Source organism: Callithrix jacchus, chromosome 4, assembly GCF_049354715.1.
Source record: "Callithrix jacchus isolate 240 chromosome 4, calJac240_pri, whole genome shotgun sequence".
Classification (NCBI taxonomy): Eukaryota; Metazoa; Chordata; class Mammalia; order Primates; family Cebidae; genus Callithrix; species Callithrix jacchus.
In genome coordinates this window covers 131,663,735-131,685,334 of record NC_133505.1, presented here as the reverse complement: position 1 = coordinate 131,685,334, position 21,600 = coordinate 131,663,735, and the positions used below count along the sequence as shown (strand labels likewise).

At 35.2% G+C, this 21,600-nt stretch overlaps 1 protein-coding gene across 2 annotated transcripts in view; it reads right to left on the bottom strand.

Annotated features, from left to right (window-relative positions):
- The window catches only part of RNF217 (ring finger protein 217), a 128,982-nt gene that overhangs the window by 10,511 nt on the left and 96,871 nt on the right, over positions 1-21,600 (bottom strand). For both annotated transcript variants that reach the window (XM_002746925.6, XM_035296618.3), the window contains one exon: positions 18,560-18,724. In XM_002746925.6, coding sequence (XP_002746971.2) covers positions 18,560-18,724 — 165 coding nt within the window. The remainder of the gene's footprint in view (positions 1-18,559; positions 18,725-21,600) is intronic.

The following is a 21,600-nucleotide window of genomic DNA, read 5'->3' as shown; positions in this document are numbered from 1 at the left end:
TTTTTGTGAATAAATATAAAAAAGCAGAAGTCTCTATTTGTTGAAGGAAATGGTAGTAGATATAAATATGTTTGCAATACCATTTTATTTTCTAGCTCTATATTATTTATAAATGTGTTGTTTGTGGATTTGTTTGTATAATGCCATCTGTGCAACTAAGCAGCTTTCTCTACTGCTACAAAAGGTACATGTAAACACACTTTATCCATGATGTCATAAGGATTTCATTTTTGAATAGTTCACCATATGTACAATGTGGTAGTCACTGCTTCAAGCACTGAGACCGTGTTATAATCAAGATATTACTCTTTGAGATAAAATTGGACACTCAGAATTCTCATGGAAATACACCGTATATAAATTAGAGCCATCTTTATCTGTGCACATTTCACTGCATGAATAATCGTGAGACACCTTAACACAGTTTAACCTAACATTATTTAATCAAAAGAAATAATATTTTGGTTACATTGCTGATATAGTTTGGCTCTGTGTCCCCACCTAAATCTCACCTTGAATTGTAATAATCTCCACATGTCAAGGACAGGGCCAGGTGGAGGGAACTGGATCAGGGGGGTGGTTTCTTCCATGCTATTCTTGTGATAATGAGTGAGTCTTACAAGATCTGATGGTTTTATAAACATCTGGCATTTCCCCTGCTGGCTCTCATTCTCTCTCCTGCCGCCCTGTGAAGATGTGTCTTCCACTAGGATTGTAAGTTTCCTGAGGCCTCCCAAGGCAGGCGGAACTGAGTCAATTAAACTCTTTTTTTATAAATTAACCAATCTCAGGTATTTCTTCATAGCAGCATGATAATGGACTAATGCAATTGCCAAGCTTTCCTGTTACTAAAATGAGACCTCCTAAAAATAGTCTATTTCACTACAGCAGGGGTGTCCAATCTTTTGGCCACACTGAAAGAAGAACTGTCTTGGGCCACACATAAAATACGCTAACACTAATGATAGCTGATGAGGTAAAAAACAATTGCAAAAAAAATTTCACAATGTTTTAAGAAAGTTTACAAATTTGTGCTGGGCTGCATTCAAAGCTGTCCCAGGCAGCAAGTGGCCTGCAGGCTGGACAAGCTTGCACTTGGAGTAGGTACTTGGTCTATTCAAGTCACGTCTTCACTCATTCATACGTGAGTCCTTTGTTTAGAACTCATATTTAAAATGTTCCCGATATCATTCATTATGTGGGACTAGAGTGTCAGTGAATATTTTAATTCAATGGGAATTTTACAACTAACAAGGGTGTCCAATCCTTCAGTAGTTGTTTGACTCCTTAGTCAACCCTTGGCCACAGGCCACAGCTTGACATATTTCATGTAAAATTATCTTCCCCCCAATGCATTGTATTTATTTTAATTTCTGCAGTAGTATAGTTATAACTGCATTACAAATAACTGGTCAGTGATTATGAAGGTGGAAAAAAAGTTATCCAGGAAAAAGAGAAGAGCTCTGTGAAAGAAGAAATGAAAAGGTTGAGAGATGAAAATTTTTCTTTACTTTAAATTATAACCTTGTTGTATAGGTCTTAGGAATAAAAATTTGAAGTTGCTAACTCCAAATTATGAGCAGTGTTTCAGTTTTAGGGATTAAATAGCTACAATGTAAAACTGAAATTTAAAGGAACAACATGAATTTCAAAAGAACTCATGAGGCTGCTTGTAAAATAATAATAGCTATTAATAACAGGAATCATAAAAAATAACACCTCTCTCTCTTCCCCCACACCCCCCATCTTTTTTTTTTCTATCTGTCTATCTTCTATCTGTCTACCTACCTAACTGGAGAGTGTCTTGGTGACTGTGACCATTTTGAAGAAGTAATAATTAAAGTAGAATGCAGCATTACAGGCGGGCACTCATACATGGGGAAATGAAGGGACCAAGAAAGAAAAGCTTGCCAATTGGCTGGCAGGGAGGTTGGAAAGACCATGAGCTTTGACTTCACAAAGCCCTGTGTTTGAATGCTAGCTCCATTAGCTATTTAAAAAGAAGTTACTTCACCTCTCCCAAGCCTCAAGTTAGATAATATTCCTCACCAAGCAGTGTAATATGTGATAATCTATGCACAGTGCCTAACTCATTTTGGTGCATATGGAGTCAGCTCAATATAAAGATGGTTCCCATCTATTTCTTCCCTTTTACCCACCTAAAAATGTCAGAAATCAAGTACCTGTGTAATTTAACTGCAAGTTCCTGGATTGACAGGCAGTCCTTACTTCTTCATATGGGCAATATACTTTTTAGGCTGATGCTGGACTACAGCGGGCTTTCCTAGATAGGCAAGGGCTAATGTGTGATCAAGAGCATGTAAGCACCTAGGGTCAAGGGTTACCAACAAATCATGATTTGGGCAAGAAAAGCAAAACTCATGTTTCCTGCTATTGGTTGCCTTATTCTTTTTTAGTCATAGTGATTTTTTTTCCCTTTTATGTGACAGACCAGTATCAGTGGATCCAGCTTTTGCTGGGCCTGTAAACTGCTTAATTTGAGGGCCTTCTTTAAGCAAAATAATGTAACTTACAAATAAAAATTAGATACAAGGCCTGAAAAGGGGCCTGTGCAGGTGAAGGTCTCTGAAGCTTAAACCCTTTCGCTTTCTTTAAGTCCTCACCTAGTCTAGCACTTACCGGCTGTTGTTCATGTTTATCAATGGTTACTGTAGCCATATCCATTTAGCACAGTAAAAGGCATTAGGAATACCACAGACCAACAGCCCTACTACCTTTGAATCACTTCTGGTCCTTATTTAAACCACATGTTTGAAGACAACTCCTGAAAACCCAAAGCACTGTACACTCAGCTTTTGGACTATATATTGTGTTTGATCTTAAAATGGAGATAAAACAACTTAACTAATTCCCTGATTTGACACTGATAGTAGTGTCCTGGGTAATCTACCAAGGAGAGAGGGCTAATTTTGGTTTAGAGCCTATTACATGCCAAGCATTGTACACAGATTAGCACTTTTAAGTCTTAAAACTGCACCATGAAATTGGCATTCTTTTTCATAACCAGAGCTCAGAAAAGTAAAGTGCCTGAGTGATAATCCTAGTGAGTGAGAAGGGATTTGGAATTCATTTGTATCTTTATTATGCGAAGCAGCCTCTTATCATGAACTTAAAAGGTAGCACCAGAGAATCAATCATGTTATTTGTCAACAAGTCAAACATGTCAGCTATCCCTCCACAAGGCATATTTATGTCTTCTTGTTTCTGTCATTCTAGCAGCCAATTCACATTCTTTTTTTAAAATTGTACTTTAGGTTCTAGGGTACATGTGCAGATCATGCAGGATTGTTGCATAGCTACATACATGACAATGTGGTTTGCTGCCTCCATCCCCCTGTCACCCCATCTGGCATTTCTTCCCATGTTATCCCTCCTCAACCTCCCCACCCTCTGCTGTCCCTCCCCTAGCCCCTAGACCGACCCCAGTGTGTGATGCTCCCCTCCCTGTGTCCATGTGTTCTCACTGTTCAATAGCCACCTATGAGTGGGAACATGAGGTGTTTGATTTTTTGTTCTTGTGTCGGTTTGCTGAGAATGATGGTTTCCAGATTCATCCAGGTCCCTACAAATGACATCACAACTTTTCCTGACAGAAAACTTGTTCTAATAAGTTTTGCCTCAAAATTTCACACTTGATTTTCACTGTCATTTTATATCTGTTTGTAATATTGCTTCACTGGGTTCTAAAATCTTTATGTGGCCTATTTATTATTTCATTGAAATAATTAAGATTGCAATTTCTAGCCTTTCTCTTTTTAACAGTCTTTCTTATTAGTATCATCATATTTCAAATGCAGCAGGCAACTAAAATCCTGTTGGTCAAATAGTATTTCCATATAGGAAGTGATACAATTGCAAGCTCTATAGCAACCCTGTATATTTTGGGATTATATGGCTCTATAGATTAATTTGAGTATTTTATATACATAATCATGAAAAAATTGTTTCATTATTTACCAATTGTCAAGTACATAGTGCTGCCTTTAATATTATTATGAATGTCTTGATTACATATGAATATTATTTGATATGAATAGAGAAATAAACTAACAAAAAGCAAGTTAATCTGCAATAGGAGACATTATTTTTTACATTTGCTAAGCAAGTTTTAATTTTGAACTCGTATCATCAAGGGATAATACATTTCTCATGTTAATGAATTTCCCCAAGTACATCTTTATCAGTCTCACTTTAATAGTGCCATTTTTGTTTTTAAAACATAAAGCCTTAAAACATAGGTTTAAATTATATTTACAGAAAGTTCATTTTATTCTCAATGAAGCTACTTTTATTTTTTATTATAGCTTCAATAATATTCATTGGTTTAACTCTGCTAAAAAAATTAATTGTTCAAGTGGCTACAATTTAGTATCAAATTCTCTTTTTACTTAAATTCTCTTTTTACTTAAATAGAGAAAGACTAGGTAATCCTAATCCATTAGATGAAATTGACGATTCATAAACCACAAATGACATTTGATTTGTTAGTACTCATAGTTTCTTCTATCTATCAGAAATAAGGACTGACATGTATGGAATTGAATATATAGGCACCAAACATTACTTATATATTTCTATACTTAAGGTCATAAGATGAAATATTCAGAATAAGCTAGACAGTCCCTTATAAAAGTTTGATACTAAGTCCACGTTGTAGTAGATGGAAATGACACAAGGAACCAGTTTTGTGTGTAGGATAGTCTTCATAGGACAGATTAAGACCTGTAATAAGAGATTAATCATTTTATATATATGAAATACACATATATACTGGCAGATGCTCCAAGTTGAAAATATCATAGGTTGAAAATGGGCAATTTGTAGACATAGGATATGAAAATACAAAACACAATATCCAAAAAATGCTGGCGACCCAGTCCACTGTGAGGATCAGTTGTTCATCCTTGTGATGGCGTGTGATTGCCAGCTGTGGCTCACTGCCACTGCCCAGCTTACTGTGAGCCTGGGAATGATCAAAATTCAAATTTCAAAGTATGGTTTCTACCAAATGCATGTTACTTTCACATCATGGAAAAGTTGAAAAATGATAAGAAAAGTCAAAATCATGTCAGATCATCTTAACTTGGGAACCATCTGCATGAATAAAATAAAATAGCACCTATCCTCCTCAAGTTGTTTACATTTAGTTCAATAAAATGCCCACAAAGTATCTAAAAAAGACAGAACTGGAATTTGGCCTGTTATTTTCAAATATGTTTTGCCCTAATCATAAAGTAGAAGAATAACAATAAATGAACTGCTGAATATACAATGTTTTGACTAAATCAGTACACATCTGCCCACAAGTATTTGTCTCCAGTTTCACCAAGAAATGAAGGCTTACATTATTGTTTAAGCAGCATTTGGTAACTGAATTGACTGCTAGGTATTGTTGCCCCCAACATATATTTTACTCTAGACAAAATTCTAACCTCTAATTTGTTTTTAAAAGTATTTTTATATATGTATTTCCCTCGATGACTTTTGATATCTGGAAGAATTAAGTAGAAACAAAAGTTACAAGGAAAGCTTTAAAAAAAATCCCCTGAAACACAAACAAATCCCATCAAAAAGTTGGCAAAGGACGTGAATAGACATTTCTCAAAAGAAAATGTACCAAAAATCAACAAACATATAAAAAAAGCTCAACATTACTAATCATCAGGGAAATGCAAATTAAAACCACAATGAGATACCACCTTACTCCTGCCAAGAATGGCCATAATTAATAAGTCTAAACACAACAGATGTTGGTGTGAATGTGGTGAAAAGATAACCCTTTTATGTTTGTAGAACTGCAAATTAGTACAATCACGATGGGAAACAGACTCCTTAAAGAACCAAAAGTAAAATATCATTTGATCCAGCAATCCCACTGCTAGGTATCTACCCAAAAGAAAAGAAATCATTATATGAAAAATACATGTGCACACACACGTTTATAGTAGCATGATTGACAACTTCAAGAACCAACCTAAGTGCCCATCAACCAATGAGTGGATAAAAAAACATGGTATTCGGCCAGGCGCGGTGGCTCACGCCTGTAATCCCAGCACTTTGGGAGGCCGAGGTGGGTGGATCACGAGGTCAAGAGATCGAGACCATCCTGGTCAACATGGTGAAACCCCGTCTCTACTAAAAATACAAAAAATTAGCTGGGCATGGTGGCGCGTGGCTGTAATCCCAGCTACTCAGGAGGCTGAGGCGGGAGAATTGCCTGAACCCAGGAGGGAGGTTGCGGTGAGCCGAGATCGGGCCATTGCACTCCAGCCTGGGTAACAAGAGCGAAACTCTGTCTCAAAAAAACAAACAAACAAAAAAAAACCATGGTATTCATGCACCATGGAATGCTACTCAGAAGCATAAAAGAAACAAAATAATGTCTTTTGCAGCAACTTGGTGGAGCTGGAGGCCATTACTTTAAGCGAAGTAACTCAGGAATGGAAAACCAAATGCCTATGGTCTCAATGATAATTGGGAGCTAAGCTATGAGGATGAAAAGGTATAAAAATGATCTCCTGAAGTTTGGGGACTCAGGGTCGGGGTTAAGAGTGAAAAGGGAGTGAGGGATAAAAGACTATATACTGGGTACAGTGTATACTGCTAGGATAATAGAGGCACTAAAATCTCAGAAATCACCACTGAAGAATTTACCAGTGTAACCAAAAACCACCTGTACTCCCAAAACTATTGAAATAAAAAAAATTCCCCTGAGACGTCACGCCTGTCAGCATATATATTATTAAAAAGTCAAAAAAACAACAGATGTTGTGAGACTGCAGAGAAAAGGGAAGCTTATACATGTTGGGAATGTGGATTAGGTCAGTCACTGTGGAGAGCAGTTTGGAAATTTCTCAAAGAACTCAGAACTACAGTTGGACCCAGAAGTCTTATCACTGGGTATATACTCAAAAGAAAAGAATCCGTTTATGAAAAATATGCACTTGCATGTTCACTGCAGCACTATTCACAACAGCAAACAAATGGAATCAATTTAGGTGCCCATCAACACTGGATGAGATAAAGAAAATGTGGTATATACAGACCATGGAATACTACTGAGCCACAAAAAAGAATGAAATCACGTTCTTTGCAGCAATATGAATGCAGCTAGAGTCAAGTAAGTAAAATGAATCCTCAACTGCCATGTCAGGGAGCTAATAGACAGTATCAAAGACTAGGTGTAAAAGACTACTATTTAGAGGTAATTGTCACATGTAAAACTCTGAAGGAACAAGAATCAGTTGCTTCTATCACAGTAGACTATGTTGCAAAAATAATTAAGATGCTGATTTCAAAATCATTTGGTGTCTCCTGCTATAATATTAGCTTTTTAAGGCCATTAACTCTCTGATAACATTAATTATCTTCAAGGTACTGGTTTCTTTTTGTTACAGAAAATTTCATATGTTTTGAGTTGTCTTATGATTAATTTATATTGACAATGATTCCTTAAAGTGCAGTATACTGTCCAAATCTTATTCTTCAAGGTAGAGCCGTACAATACATTAGCCTAATTTCCTTCCTTCTTTTCCATACCACTTCCCTTGATCCCACTGCCCCATGTTCTCAGAAATCTTCAGATGCTAATTTTCCCCTCCTTCAGCTTCATCTTCACCTGTCCTGTGATTATAAATCCCACCCTACTGACTACTTCCTTTCATTCCAACTGATCCTTTAGCCAATGATTACCCTCACCCTTTCATTTGTACAAAGAATACTCCACTCACTGTTGCCACTTGCATTTCAATTCCTCCTAAACTGACTGCAATCTCATGGTCCTGAAACATCTAGCTGTCTTTCATGCATTTGTTCATTCAACAAATGATTATTTGTTCACTGATAAAATATGACATGGCTCCTGTCTTTAAAGAGATTATACATGTAGACAGACACTAACCAATTGTATAAACATTTGTTTATGCATAAACGTTGCCAAATGCATGAAAAAATATTTTCTCATTGATAAAGTCTGACATGACTCCTGCTCTTAAGGAGCTTATAGGTGTAGACAGATAGTAATCAATTGTATTAATAAATATATATTCATAAGCTATGCCAAATGCTATGAAGGAAAAGTAGAAAGCATAAAGACAATACTCAACAGATGAGCTTGATCTGGTTTAATAAAGGTCAGAGGAGGTTTCTCTAAGAAAATGACATTTGATCTAAGAAATGAAGGACAAGTAGCAGTTCACCAGTTAAGGGGACTTAAAGGCAGGGAGAAAATGCTAAATACAGCATATTTATGGCATGTATCTACCAATGGAGAAGTACCCTGCATCAGCCCTGTTGCAGCATTTCTCACTCTACATTTTAAAACTCATCAATTATCTGTATCCCTCCATTCAAACTCTCTACTCTCCCAGTCTATAAAATCTGCAAGGGCCCAGATAATGTACTTCTTTTTCATTATCTCATTAAAGGGGCTTGCACAGTCCCAACACACAGCATGTCCTTGATAAATACTTTTTTAAAAACACATGAATATTATCCATGACCCCCTAACTGCCAAACATAATGAACATGTTTTAAATTTTTATCTTATTGTGTCTCTGTGTCATTTAATCAGTTGCTCAGTACGTCCTTCCTGACCTCTGATATACTCTTGCTTCAATGACATCTTTTTTCCAGATTTTCCTCTCCTCTTTGAGGTTTCTATTCCTTCACCAAGCCCTTAATTCCACCCATGACTCACCACTTTGCGTTTGCTCCTTGGGTGATCTCTTCCACATTCAAATGGTTTTGACTTTATTCCAATAAACGTGGATCTTTACTTCTGCTGAAGACCTGGCTCCTGAGCTTCCGACTCACATAGCAACTGTTTACTGGTCAGATATACCTTTATGCCTTACAGCCATTTCAAAGTCAAATGAACAAAACCAAACTCATCGTCATATTATGGCTCACCACTGCAACAAAAAATAAATAAATCTAACTCTGTCTCCATTATTTTATTTTAGTTTATGGTATCACCATCCATTTAGACACCCTAACTAAGTATCTGGTAGTTATCCTGTTTTTACTTCCCACATTCAAACCTCCACCAAGGTCAGGTAGTTTTAGCCCCACAATATTTATCTAATTCTTTTCTCCTCCAGCCCTTTGACAATCAGCCTAGCACATACTGTCATTATTTTCTTTTAGATGTCTACAACTACCACAATAAAATCAACAGCCAACCTAAAGTATAAATCTGATACTATTCTTACTTGCATCTCAATTCCTCCTAAACTGACTGCAATCCCATGTTCCTGAAACATCTAGCTGTCTTTCATTCATTCAACAAATAATTATTGGTTCACTGATAATATATGACATGGCTCCTGCCTTTAAAAAGCTTATCCATGTAGATAGGCATTAAACAATTGTATAAACAAATACATATGCATAAGCTATGCCAAATGCATGAAAGAATATTTTCTCATTGATAAATGATACCACTACTCTCCTGCTTGTGTCTTTCAACGGCCCCTATAGTCTGGAGGATAAAACCCAACTATCTTAATGTTGCCTGCAAAGTCCCAGCCCTTGTTTGCTTCTCCAGCTCTACCTTTCACCACTTCCTTCCATAAACCATATGCTAAGTGAACCACAAAATGCTTGTGGTTCCCATGTGCATCAAACACTTCCTGGCTCTGTGCCTTTGCAGTTTTAATTGTAATCTCCCTCTTTTGGATGCCTTTCATCGTGCCATAATCTATCCGACAATCCTCAACAACCCAGCTCCCTCGGATTCCTCAAGATGGTAATAAGTCCTTTCGCCATGAACCCTCGTATTATACTCGCTGCAACATTCCACTGAAGTGCAATACTGTTTGTCATTGTCAGCCTAGGGACCATGTCTCCCCTTCTGCAAGTTCCAGGAGAAAAAGCATCACATCCTATAGTGCACACAACAAATTCTCATTAAAAGTCCATATAAGATAGAATGCAAAAGTTCGTTTATTTATTCAGCCATTATCTATTATTTAGAGCTATCCAAAGCCTGGCAACACTCTAAATACTAGAGGAAACGCAGAGAGTAAAATAGATCAAATCCCTGCTCTCATGGCTGCAAAACATGTTCATTATTTTAAGCAGTGATAAGTAATATCACACTATAAAGAAAATATAAGGCATATGGGAGGGGATAGAACCTACTGATGTAGGGGACGGTGGTTTGAAATTATACATAAAGTGACCATTTGAACTTTTACTGAGAAGCTGAATTTTCCTCAAAAACATGTAAGAAGTGAGAGAGCTGGCCGTGCACACATCTGTGGCAAGAACATTCCAGACACAGAGACATGGCAAGTGTGGAGACCCAGAAAAGGGAGAATACCTGCTGTTCGGAAGTATAGCCAGCAGTGCAATATGACTGTAGCAGGGTGAAGGAAGTTAAGATGAGGCAAGAGGAGTCACCAAATGGGGACATGTTCAGAGGGTGACAGATTATATGGTCATCAAAGGATTAACTTTTGCTCTGTGTGAGACAGGAACCACAGACAGTTTTGAGCAGAGTGATGTAATCTGCGTATGTTTAATAGCATCATTCTAGCTGCTGGGTTAAGAACATTGTGAAGAATGAATGAGAAACCAGTTAGGAGGTTATCATACAAATCCTGGACAGGGAAAGATGATGATGTCTTGTCCCAGGTTAGCGATAGTGGGGGTGCTGAGATGTGGTCAGATTCTAAATCTATTTTAGTGGCACAATCTACAAAATTTAATGACTCACCGGACGTGGGAAGTGAAAGAAGCAGAGTCTGGAATAACCTAAAGTTCTTGGCCTGAGCAGCTGGAAGACTGGAGTAGCCATTTACTGAGATGGAAAAGCTATGAGAAGAACCATTTTGGGGAGAAGAGAACATATGACATTGAAGAAGTCTATTAGAGCAGGTTGAAGATGTTGAGTAGGTATTTGGATATACAGCTTTTCACACAGTTCCCCAAACCTTTCTGATCTGCCTACACCTGAGCCAACAGCGAAATGTGTGCCCTCTTTTTAAATTTTTTTTTTTTTGAGATGGAGTTTCGCTCTTGTTATCCAGGCTGGAGTGCAATGGCGCGATCTCGGCTCACTGCAACCTCCGCCTCCTGGGTTCAGGCAATTCTCCTGCCTCAGCCTCCTGAGTAGCTGGGATTACAGGCACCCGCCACCATGCCCAGCTAATTTTTTGTATTTTTAGTAGAGACAGGGTTTCACCATGTTGACCAGTATGGTCTCGATCTCTTGACCTCGTGATCCACCCGCCTTGGCCTCCCAAAGTGCTGGGATTACAGGCGTGAGCCACCATGCCCGGCCCCTCTTTTTAATTTTACGTGTAGTTTGCTGTAGAAAGGGAAAGCAAATCCTAAAACCTGAAAGGAAAAGAAAATGGAAACTAATGAATTGCATAAGAAAGCTTTAGATCCTTCAGCAAAAATGTCTCTACCAGCATCCACATGGAAAACAGGCAGCTTTCTACTCAGTTTCCTGTGTACATAGATCACTGGATTTCATCCTTCACAGAAACCCTCATCATCTATAACAGAGCTCTCAACCTGTGCTCTCAGGCCCCAAGAGATGCTTCAGAATTTAGTTGCTGTTGTTGGGATGTCTGGTTGTCACAAAGATAGTGAAGCTGGCATTTATGGATGTCCTGCAATGCTTAAAACATCCTGCACAATAAAGAATTGAGCTTTTCTCATGTAATTTTTAAAGGTATCGGACATTCATATTGGTAAAAATCTGTTTCAAATATCTTAACTTAGATCCAAACTCTATTTCATTTATAAACACAAAATAACATTTACATGGTTTTAATATGTGAACTATTTAGTTATAGAACTACTGTATAAATTGATGAGACTGTTTGTATTTAGAATGTAATTCTATTTTATATATAAGCCCAAAATATGTTTGCATGGTTTTAATGTACACTGAATTTTCTAGTACCATAACTAGATATATATATATACATACACACAAATACATATATGTATATACATATAAGTCTAGATGGCATGCAATTATATATAATATATAAATAATATATACACACATGTTTGTTTTGTCCTCATTTAAAAATATTAAATATAAAGGATAGATATTGATAACATTCAAATTTTACTTCAAGGTTTGTTAAATCTAAACACATGCACAAATTTGACTGCTTCATTATTTCTCATTTTTGGTACCATAAAATGTCATGGTACCTGAGTATTTACACATTAACATATGCATTATTTCATTATAATATTTTCACTTATTTCTATTTTATAACTAAGACAACATATTGAATTTTAAAATAAAATATCATAGGTAGTCACATTATATATATTTAATCTCAGGATAGTAAACAAGTACTAACATTATTTGTCATAAAAATAGGGCATTAGATACAATGCAGTTAACAGCCTAGAAAGTATGTGCCATCAAACAATCATGCTTCTTACAACTAAGGTCTAGAGTTTGGCATACCACAAAAATAGTGCCAATGATAACCCCTGCTCCAGATTTAGTGATTTCACGCAATCTGGAGAGTTAAAAATGGTTTATCAGTAGTTAAGGGGAAACTATTTTATCCTGAATGGGCACTGTTTTAAAGTAGTCATCAGCCTCTGCATGTGCCTTTGTAGTGATATAGGAAGTACCAAGGAATTGTGGGATATCTATAAGATACAACATTACTACTTCACATTTTTATTTCAGTGACCACAAGTTACGTGGCCACAGATATAAGAGACCACAAAAATGGCTTTTGTGTTACTCTTATGTGAACAGGGGAAAATTAGTCATTTTCTTTGAATCAATAAATTCTTGTCCAAAGCATTCTATTGCAGGATTTAAAAGAATAAAATATCTAAAGGGAAATACCATGATAAGTAAATGCCTCTAACTCCAAATTCATAAGTTATGAATAAATACAATTCACTTTTTTCTGCTTGCTTTTTTGGTCATGACTTAAACTCTCTGGAACTGGTTCCGCATCTTGAAATGGGAGTAATTACCCTTGTTTACAACTTTATTTTGAGAATTGAGACAACAAATGTAACTTACACACTACCAAGCCTGTAAAAGTTATTGTGTAACACCTTAAAGTTTTATGAAATCACTTAATAATGAAGATCTGAATGGTACACTGACAGGAGAATCTTAGTATCACATCTGAAGTTTGGATGAGGCAATGTATTTACAGTAACGACAAAGGAGACTGACCAGGTAATAAACATCAGAACATGTTGGTGTTATTACTGTGCTAACACCACAAACAAAGAGCACTGGACAAAGGCTCTTTGTATAGAGACGACATATCAGAATCCAGAAATGACTATTTACATTTGGTATTTCTTTTAAGAACAGAAAAGTGAATTCTTGTCAACCAGAAATAATGAATATGTTGATCCTATAATAAAATAAATTATAATTTAGTGTATGTATGTGGCAGTGTTTATTAACTGTGTTTGTTTTTATAATGTATAATCCTGTGTTATTTTTAGCCTGCATCTCACTTTCAATTTTTGACTTAGAAATTTTTTTGCTTAACTCAGACTTTAGTATCTAATCTGTGCTATAAAAGTCTAAAATGAATCTTTGCATGACATTGAACCAATACTCTAATACCTCCAACAAAATTTATTTGCCCACTTGCTTTAAATTTAATCTTCAAACTATTATGAATCAGATTTTAATAACTAACCAGATTTTTTATGATAAAATATAAATTTTTTGTGATAAAAAATAAATAACTATATTTATTTTTTGTGATAACTAAGACAACTAAAGAAGACATTTCAAAATTAGCACATATTTCCTGTAGGCTAAGAATTTACATTAAGTAGAAAACTCATTGTTAAGATAAAAAATAGTGTTTTATAAGTGACTGAAAAATACTTTGCATTAAGAAGCAACGAAGCAATGGCTCACACCTGTAATCCCAGCAGTTTGGGAGGCTGAGGTGGGAGGATCACCTGAGGTCAGGAGTTTGAGACCAGCCTGGCCAACATTGTGAAATGCCGTCTCTACTAAAAATCCAAAAATTAACCAGGCATGGTGGTGGGCACCTATAATCCCAGCTACTTGGGAGACTGATGCAGGAGAATCACTTAAGTTTGGGAGCCAAGATTGCGCCATTGCACTCCATCCTGGGTGACAAGTGCTAGACACCACCTCAAAGAAACAAAAAAGGAAATCATGAGATTCAAATAAAAATGGCTAAGTTGATCTTAATGTGGTGGTGTTATGTTTTCATAAAAGTAGTCTATGAATAAATTCTAGATGTTTGTATATTTTTGTCTTACTATAAAAATCATACTTGTAAATAAGTACCTTGATCATGAGGAAAAAAACTTTAAATGTTCATCCTTATTACATGCCAAAATACAATTACAAATAAAAATTTTGATTTCTAAGCACAAGTCAAACCTCTTCATAATACTATACCATGTACCAAATTGGTCTATCCATTTGAAAAAAAGGTAAGAACTCACTAAGAGAGAAGTAATGTTTATAAGTAAATAAAATAAAATTTTGTTTCATTTAGGATACTAATTAAAATAATGAATTAATAGATTATCAAACCTCACTTAGATTAGCAAATTTTACAAAGGCATAATCATTTAAAACTGATTGGTGTAAGTATAGAATTTTCTTTAAAAATTAGCAGCAAGAAAAGAGATAAATATTACTAAATAACATTTAGTATTATAATTTAAGATATAATTTAGAGAGAAATTACAAATCAATTGATAAGGGAAAAATCATCTCATAAACACAATTGGGTTAGATGGTTTCAATTCGGAAAAAATATTAGTTCAGGTACCCAATGCATAATAACCTAAAATAAATTATGATTGGATTAAATAGTTGAAATATTAAAAAATCAAAGTTAAAAGGAAAAAAGAAAATTGAACTTTTAATAAAACTTCTGGATAATAGATGACTTTTTAATCTTAGAAGCAACATATTTATGAAGTTATGTAAAGATAAGTAAATATATAAAAATATGTGTTCATATGATACATGTGCTTGTGTATTTGCCCACAAAGAGAATAATATATTTGGTCAAACAAACAAAAATTAAACAATACATATGCAAACCAATTAAGTTAAAAAGAAAAAGAGAAACCTACCACTCAAATAAAAAGGAAGAAATAGAAAACAGGAAAAATGTGGAGAAAATGTGCCAGAATTGGAGTTAATTATCTGAATATAGAGCTCATACAACTTGATAATAAAAATATGCCCCAATCTGACCCACATAAATGGGTGAAGGGTATGAACAGAACATTTAAAAGGGGGCATTACAAACTCAAAAATATATAAATTTATATTCAGTATACAAGCAAACAAAAAAACATAAAATATAAGAAAAATATTTAAAATTATTAAGTTTATATTTAAAAAATACTTAAAATGCCAGCAAATGCTTATACTGAAACAGGTCCTCAAACTTTCTTGGTGGAATTATGAATTGATTCATTCCTTCTAGAAAGCAAATTGGCAGTATGTGCTAAATAATAACAGCTGGATATCCTTTATCCCAGTCATTCTACTTTTACATATATACGCTTTCAAAGGTATAAAATATGGTAAAAAATATATTCAAGATGAATACCATCAACACATTATTTATAATAAACATTTTTTTTTTAAAAATCCCAGAACAAACCAAGCAAGCCTTGGTATCCAATAGTGAAGGAATATTTATGCAAGTGTTACACAGTTCATGTTTAATGAAGTAAATCTTCAGAAAACTGCTTAGTAATATGAGAGAAATGCTTGCAGAGTTAGGTGAAAAAACTGAGAATGTTAAATTATTTGAACGCTACAACTAAAACATTTTTAAAAAGTGATTTAAATAGGGGAAAGACCAAGGACATACAAAAAGATGTTAGGAGTGAGTATACTGGAGCAGAAGAGTTCTGGGTGAATATTTTCCCTCTCTTTCAAAATTTCTATCTGATGTTACATCATCTTTATAAACAAATCATTTGAAAATCAAAATATGGTTTGGCACTGTGGCTCACACCTGTAATCCCAGCACTTTGGGAGGCCAAGGCAGCAGACCACTTGAGGTAAGGAGTTTGACACCAGCCTGGCCAACATTGTGAAACTCTGTGTCTACTAAAAAAACAAAAATTAGCCAGGCATGGTGGTTCATGCCTGCAATCCTAGCTACTTGGGAGGCTGAGGCATGCGAATTGCTTGAGCCTGGGATGTGGAGGTTGCAGTGAGCCAAGATCGTGCCATTGTACTCCAGCCTGGGGAACAGAGCAAGATTCTGTCTCCAATTAAATAAATAAATAACAATATTTACTAAAATTATGAACTAATTTAAAACATATACCTATAGTAGGGTACATACACACACACACACACACACACACATATATATACTTTCATAACAAAATTTTAAATACATTTGGTTATCATGCTTGAAAGCATTTATATGAAAATATATAATTGTTTACCTGGAGGCATTATGTGACAAACTGTTCATTTCTTTTTCAGAAACTCCTACCATCTTCCTATTTTATATTTATAAATGGTAAAAGATATATTTATTTAAAAAAAGACTTGCAGTATAAAACAAACATTAATTCATTGAGTATTATCTCCTCATGGGTTTGTTATAATAATAGAAGTGTTTCATGGGGGGGAATATAATTTTAACATCCAATGGAAAAGATCAGAAGTATATGTAAAGTTTTAAAGTCATGCTTAAAAGAGAAAGAAGAATGAAACCATTTATACTCAAAACGAGTCATAAAATATGACATAACCAGACATAAACTTCGCAGAACCCAAATCCCACCAGAAAGTAGGTTCTCTGCTACAATGTAATGATGTAAACTGATTTCATGGTTCTTTTTTTTTTCAGCTATTTTAAAGGTAATCCCTTTTAAAGCCCTGACCTTTTAGCTATTACTTCAAAGGAGAAGCATCATTTATACTTTCTCTTAACTGTTTATCTACATTTGCTACAACTGGGGGAGGCTGTTAGTGCAGTCAGTAAATTCCCTATGGTTGGCTTCCTTTTCTTTCTTTACATCAGAGTCCATTTAAGGTTGTGTTAAGAGATTACAGTCATAAATGTATGTATTTTGTGTTACACCTGTTCATTCAGAATTTCCCCAATGTATAATGCTGCAGTGGTGTTCATTCAAAATCCAGTTTTAGAACCAGGCTAACTTGTAATTGTTTTTACAGCTTTCCAAAGGATATAAAGTGTATTTACGAATAACTGTTAAGTAGTTTAACAGTACTCTAAGTTCCTATTGGTCTTTGTTTTGTTTGAAACTGAGAAGTAGTTTTGAATAAACTAAAAAGGCAAGAGAAAGTGAGGAAAGACTTCATTTTCTAGTTGTTCTTTAATAGAATGAAAAATAAGTGTACTGAGCAACCGATGCAGTGATCTGAAATAGCCCTAAAACTAAATGGGTGATTGTGATGAATTTGCCTTCTACAAGAAAAACTTCAGGCCACATATCTTTAGACATCACTTCTAAGAAAGCCATGTCATCTAAACTATTTGAAAAATTTCTTCCACTTTCTAAAAATGCAATATAATTATTTCATACCATACTTTTTCCTTACTATATTTATAAACTACCACGTGAATTTGGTATAATAAATCTGTACATTTATTATTATGCTCATTTATAGGCTTAGAATATACTTTTACTTCCAATTGTATTCATAATTATCAAATTTTTAAAAATTTCAGATAACTCAAGTTTGATTTATCCGGTGTTAAGTCTCCAAGAAGGAATTGCAAAATTGGGCTTAAAAGATAATTAGCCCAATTTGAGGTTATTTCCAAATATAAATTTGGCAAAGGGTAGAAACCATGTATCTCAAAGCATACACACATATATATACACACATATGATTTTCTAAAGTAAGATTTTTTTAAACTCTCAAACTTCAACAGATCCCTATAGTGTAAACATCAAATCCAAGGCTTCCTGGTTGGATTTACTAAGTCTGAGCTCAAATTGCCTTCTAAGTCTTGATTACTTTGCATGATTACCAAAAGAAGGATGAAAAGCGGGATTCATAAAGTCCCTAAGTCCTGATTTTAGCTATAAGCTTTTACATCACCAGATTTACAAAAAACAAAACAAAACAATCAAATCAAATTTAACGTAAATTTTAAGTGATCAGCAATGGCAGCAGGGAAAGAAAAGCAAATGATTGCAAGTATTCAGAGCCTATATAATTGAGAATTATAGTACACATGGCAGACTAGAAATAATACTTTCATATCACTTTTATGCTGTATTTTTCCTATAAAGTACGTCCTCATTTTTCAATGTAATACAAGGACATCAATGTCTTAAGTCAATATTTATATGTGGCCTCTTTAAATTTTGAAGTGTATTGCAAATAAGAATATACATTGTTTATAAAAATATTCAGTTTAATTATATACTTTTCTAAAATAAAAGCAAATACTCTTTTTCTACCTACCTGCATTAAGACAGTTATAATTCGCTTCAATATTGTAAATACTGTTCAGTCATATCCAGATGCACATGTTTTTTCTTTTTCTCCTAAAAGTTATCTCACCTTGCATTTTGGACACTTCTGGGCATTCCTCTGCCCATGCTCAATTTCGCTGGCCCAGTGACGCAACAATTTGTCTCCTTTTTTGTACTCCTTGCAGTTAACACCTTCATGCCAAGGAGAGTGGCACTTAAAACACCAGATGAATTGGCAGGTAGGGCACTGGATCTGTGTAAGAAAAAAATTGCATTAATTACTCGTGGATACCCTGAAAGTGTCTAAAAGAATAAGCAGGTGATGCTTGGGGAAATCAGCTAAAAGTTTATGCCTTCCTCTCTTTAAGACCAAAACTACGCTAAGATATGGAGACTCTGTTACTAGGCGAAAGAATTGCTTTCGCAAGGATGACTTGGCTATTTGGAGTTAAACATTTGGTTCTGGAAACTAATTTCGCTTTAAGAAAATCTCCCAGATTGAAGTACAATCTCCCAGATTAGATTTGAAGGCTCACAAGGCCCCAGTTCCATACACATAGGCTGCCCTTTAACTCACATTTCCCTTTAACAAATTAACCAGCCATTTCCATTGTCTTCTTAAGAACAGCTTATTTCATTTTATTTTTAAAAAGCCCTACAAATGCTTCATCAAATAAAAAACACAGTAGCAGTCCCGGTGGCTTAGGCCTGTAATCCCAGCACTTTGCAAAGGAGGCTGAGGCAGGTGGATCACTTGAGGTCAGGAGTTAAAGACCAGCCTGGCCAACATGGTGAAACCCCATCTCTACTAAAAATACAAAAATTAGGTAGGCATGTTGGTGCATGCTTGTAATCCCAGCTACTCGGGAGGATGAGACGAGATATGAGAATCACTTGAACCCAGGAGGTAGAGGCTGCAGTGAGCCGAGGTCGTGCCACTGCACTCCAGCCTGAGCAACAGAGACTCTGTCTCAAAACAACAACAACAAAAACTCATTAACAAACAAACTGCTAGAACAGCATTTGCTATGAAGTACCACCTAAAATAATGGATACTCCTGGTTTGCTACCAATATAAGGGAGGCTTTCTATAAAAATCATGCAAAGCATTCTGTTGTTATAAATATATCAGTATGGCGGTCCTGCAGCCAGTACTTAGCCATCAGAAACAGACCTTCATCTTTCTATGAGGCAGTATATGACAGTGCATATGTAAGCTCAATGAGAATATCTGTCTTCCACTTGATATGGAAGATATTTTATCTGACTTCCTTTGTTTGAATGATAGTGGAATATTCCATTCATACACATTATTTCCATTCCTAACTCTCTAAAAGAACAGGGGTATAACCTGACTTGCAGAGCCCCATGTGATTACAATGAATTAATAACATGTCTCATTATAGCCTGGTACGGTGGCTCATGCCTGTAATCCCAGCACTTTGGGAGGCTGAGGCAGGTGGATCACAAAGTCAGGAGTTCAAGATTATCCTGGCCAATATGGTGAAACACCATCTCTACTAAAACGTAGAGAAATCCTGTCTCTACTAAAAACACACACACAAAATAAAATTAGCTGGGCATAGTGGCATGCACCTGTAGTCCCAGCTACTCCGGAGGCTGAGGCAGAAGAATCGCTTGAACCTGGGAGGCGGAGGTTGCAGTGAGCTGAGATCGTGCCACTGCATTCCAGCCTGGGCAACAGAGCGAGTCTCAGTCTCAAAAAAAGAAAAAAAGTCTCATTATGAATTATATTTATAAGTGAGCATTCTCTTTGCTCCTCTACCTTACGTCACTGCAGCATGGGTGAATTCGCTGACTACACTTTAAAAGTTAGATTTCCGTCGGTAAACTGTACGCAATATTGTCACTTAATTTTTTGGGAAAACACGTTTTTGACAATGGTAGTTCTACTATGGAGATTAATTAGCTTAGTGTCAATGACAATCACAGCTCTTCTGTTAATGGCTCAAGCACTGTAGTTTTCACTTATGTCAAGAATGGATAATGTTCTTCCTGTGCAAATATGAAATAAAAGTACTTTTGTTGTTAACTTTATATAAAAATAGCATTTTGTCATAAGGATTATAAGATCCTAATGTTTATTTATGTATTAAAATTCTGTTCAATGGTAATGTCGATGCTGAATATATTGTATGCATTATTTATTTTAATCCTCAAAATAACGCTGTAAGGTAGACATGAACATCCCAGTTAATAGATGATAAAAATGAGGCTCAGAAAGAATAAATAACTTGCCGAAGGTAACACAGCACATGGGTGTTAAGAAGGAATTTAAACATCAGTTTGGCTCCAACGTTAGCATATTTTTCACTATTCTTCTTATACTAAACAGTATTTGTTCTTTGACAACTGACAACTTAAAATGTAGCAGTCAAAGATGGTCATATCATTTAACTATTCAGTAAGTCAGAATTCTACATCATTACCAAGATAAGGTGAACTTTGAAAATTCTTTTCAAGATCTACTCTGTACAAATTGGGGAACTACTTGGTTTAACTAAAAAAATGAAAGAAGGAAAAAGGATGTTGCTATTTAGTTATTTAAAATGTTTTTTCCTTGTGTGATCATTACAATTAAAATTAATCATTTTTAAAAGAAAACAAGTTGAAGAAGATGAGATTCAGCTAAGAAAACATCATAAAATGTTTACTTCCATTTGTCATTGAGTGAGGAAGACTAGATGTAAATATCGCATGGGGCCTTCCTTTGAATATAATGAATGAAAAGAGGAAAGTAAGAAAAACACTGCTTTTGTTTAGGCATCTACCATTAGATTGTTCAGAGGACCTGAACAATTAATTCAGTTATCTTCTATTGGACATTATTCATAATTCTGACTAACTAGATTCTGGCAACATTAAATAAATTTTTTGAAAAGATCTCTCGGTTTTTAATCGGTGTTAGGTTATATTTATGAAATGAATATTAGAATAAATGTAAAGATGCTTTGAAACTGGGATCTGCTCTATAAATGTAAGACATTTAGTGGCTCAAAGATCTTTGTGACTAAGTGCTGAAGTATCACATTCGTGAATCTCTAATGAAGACAATTATAGCAATGCATGATTCTCCTAAGGCACCAGAATAATAAGGAATCTGACACT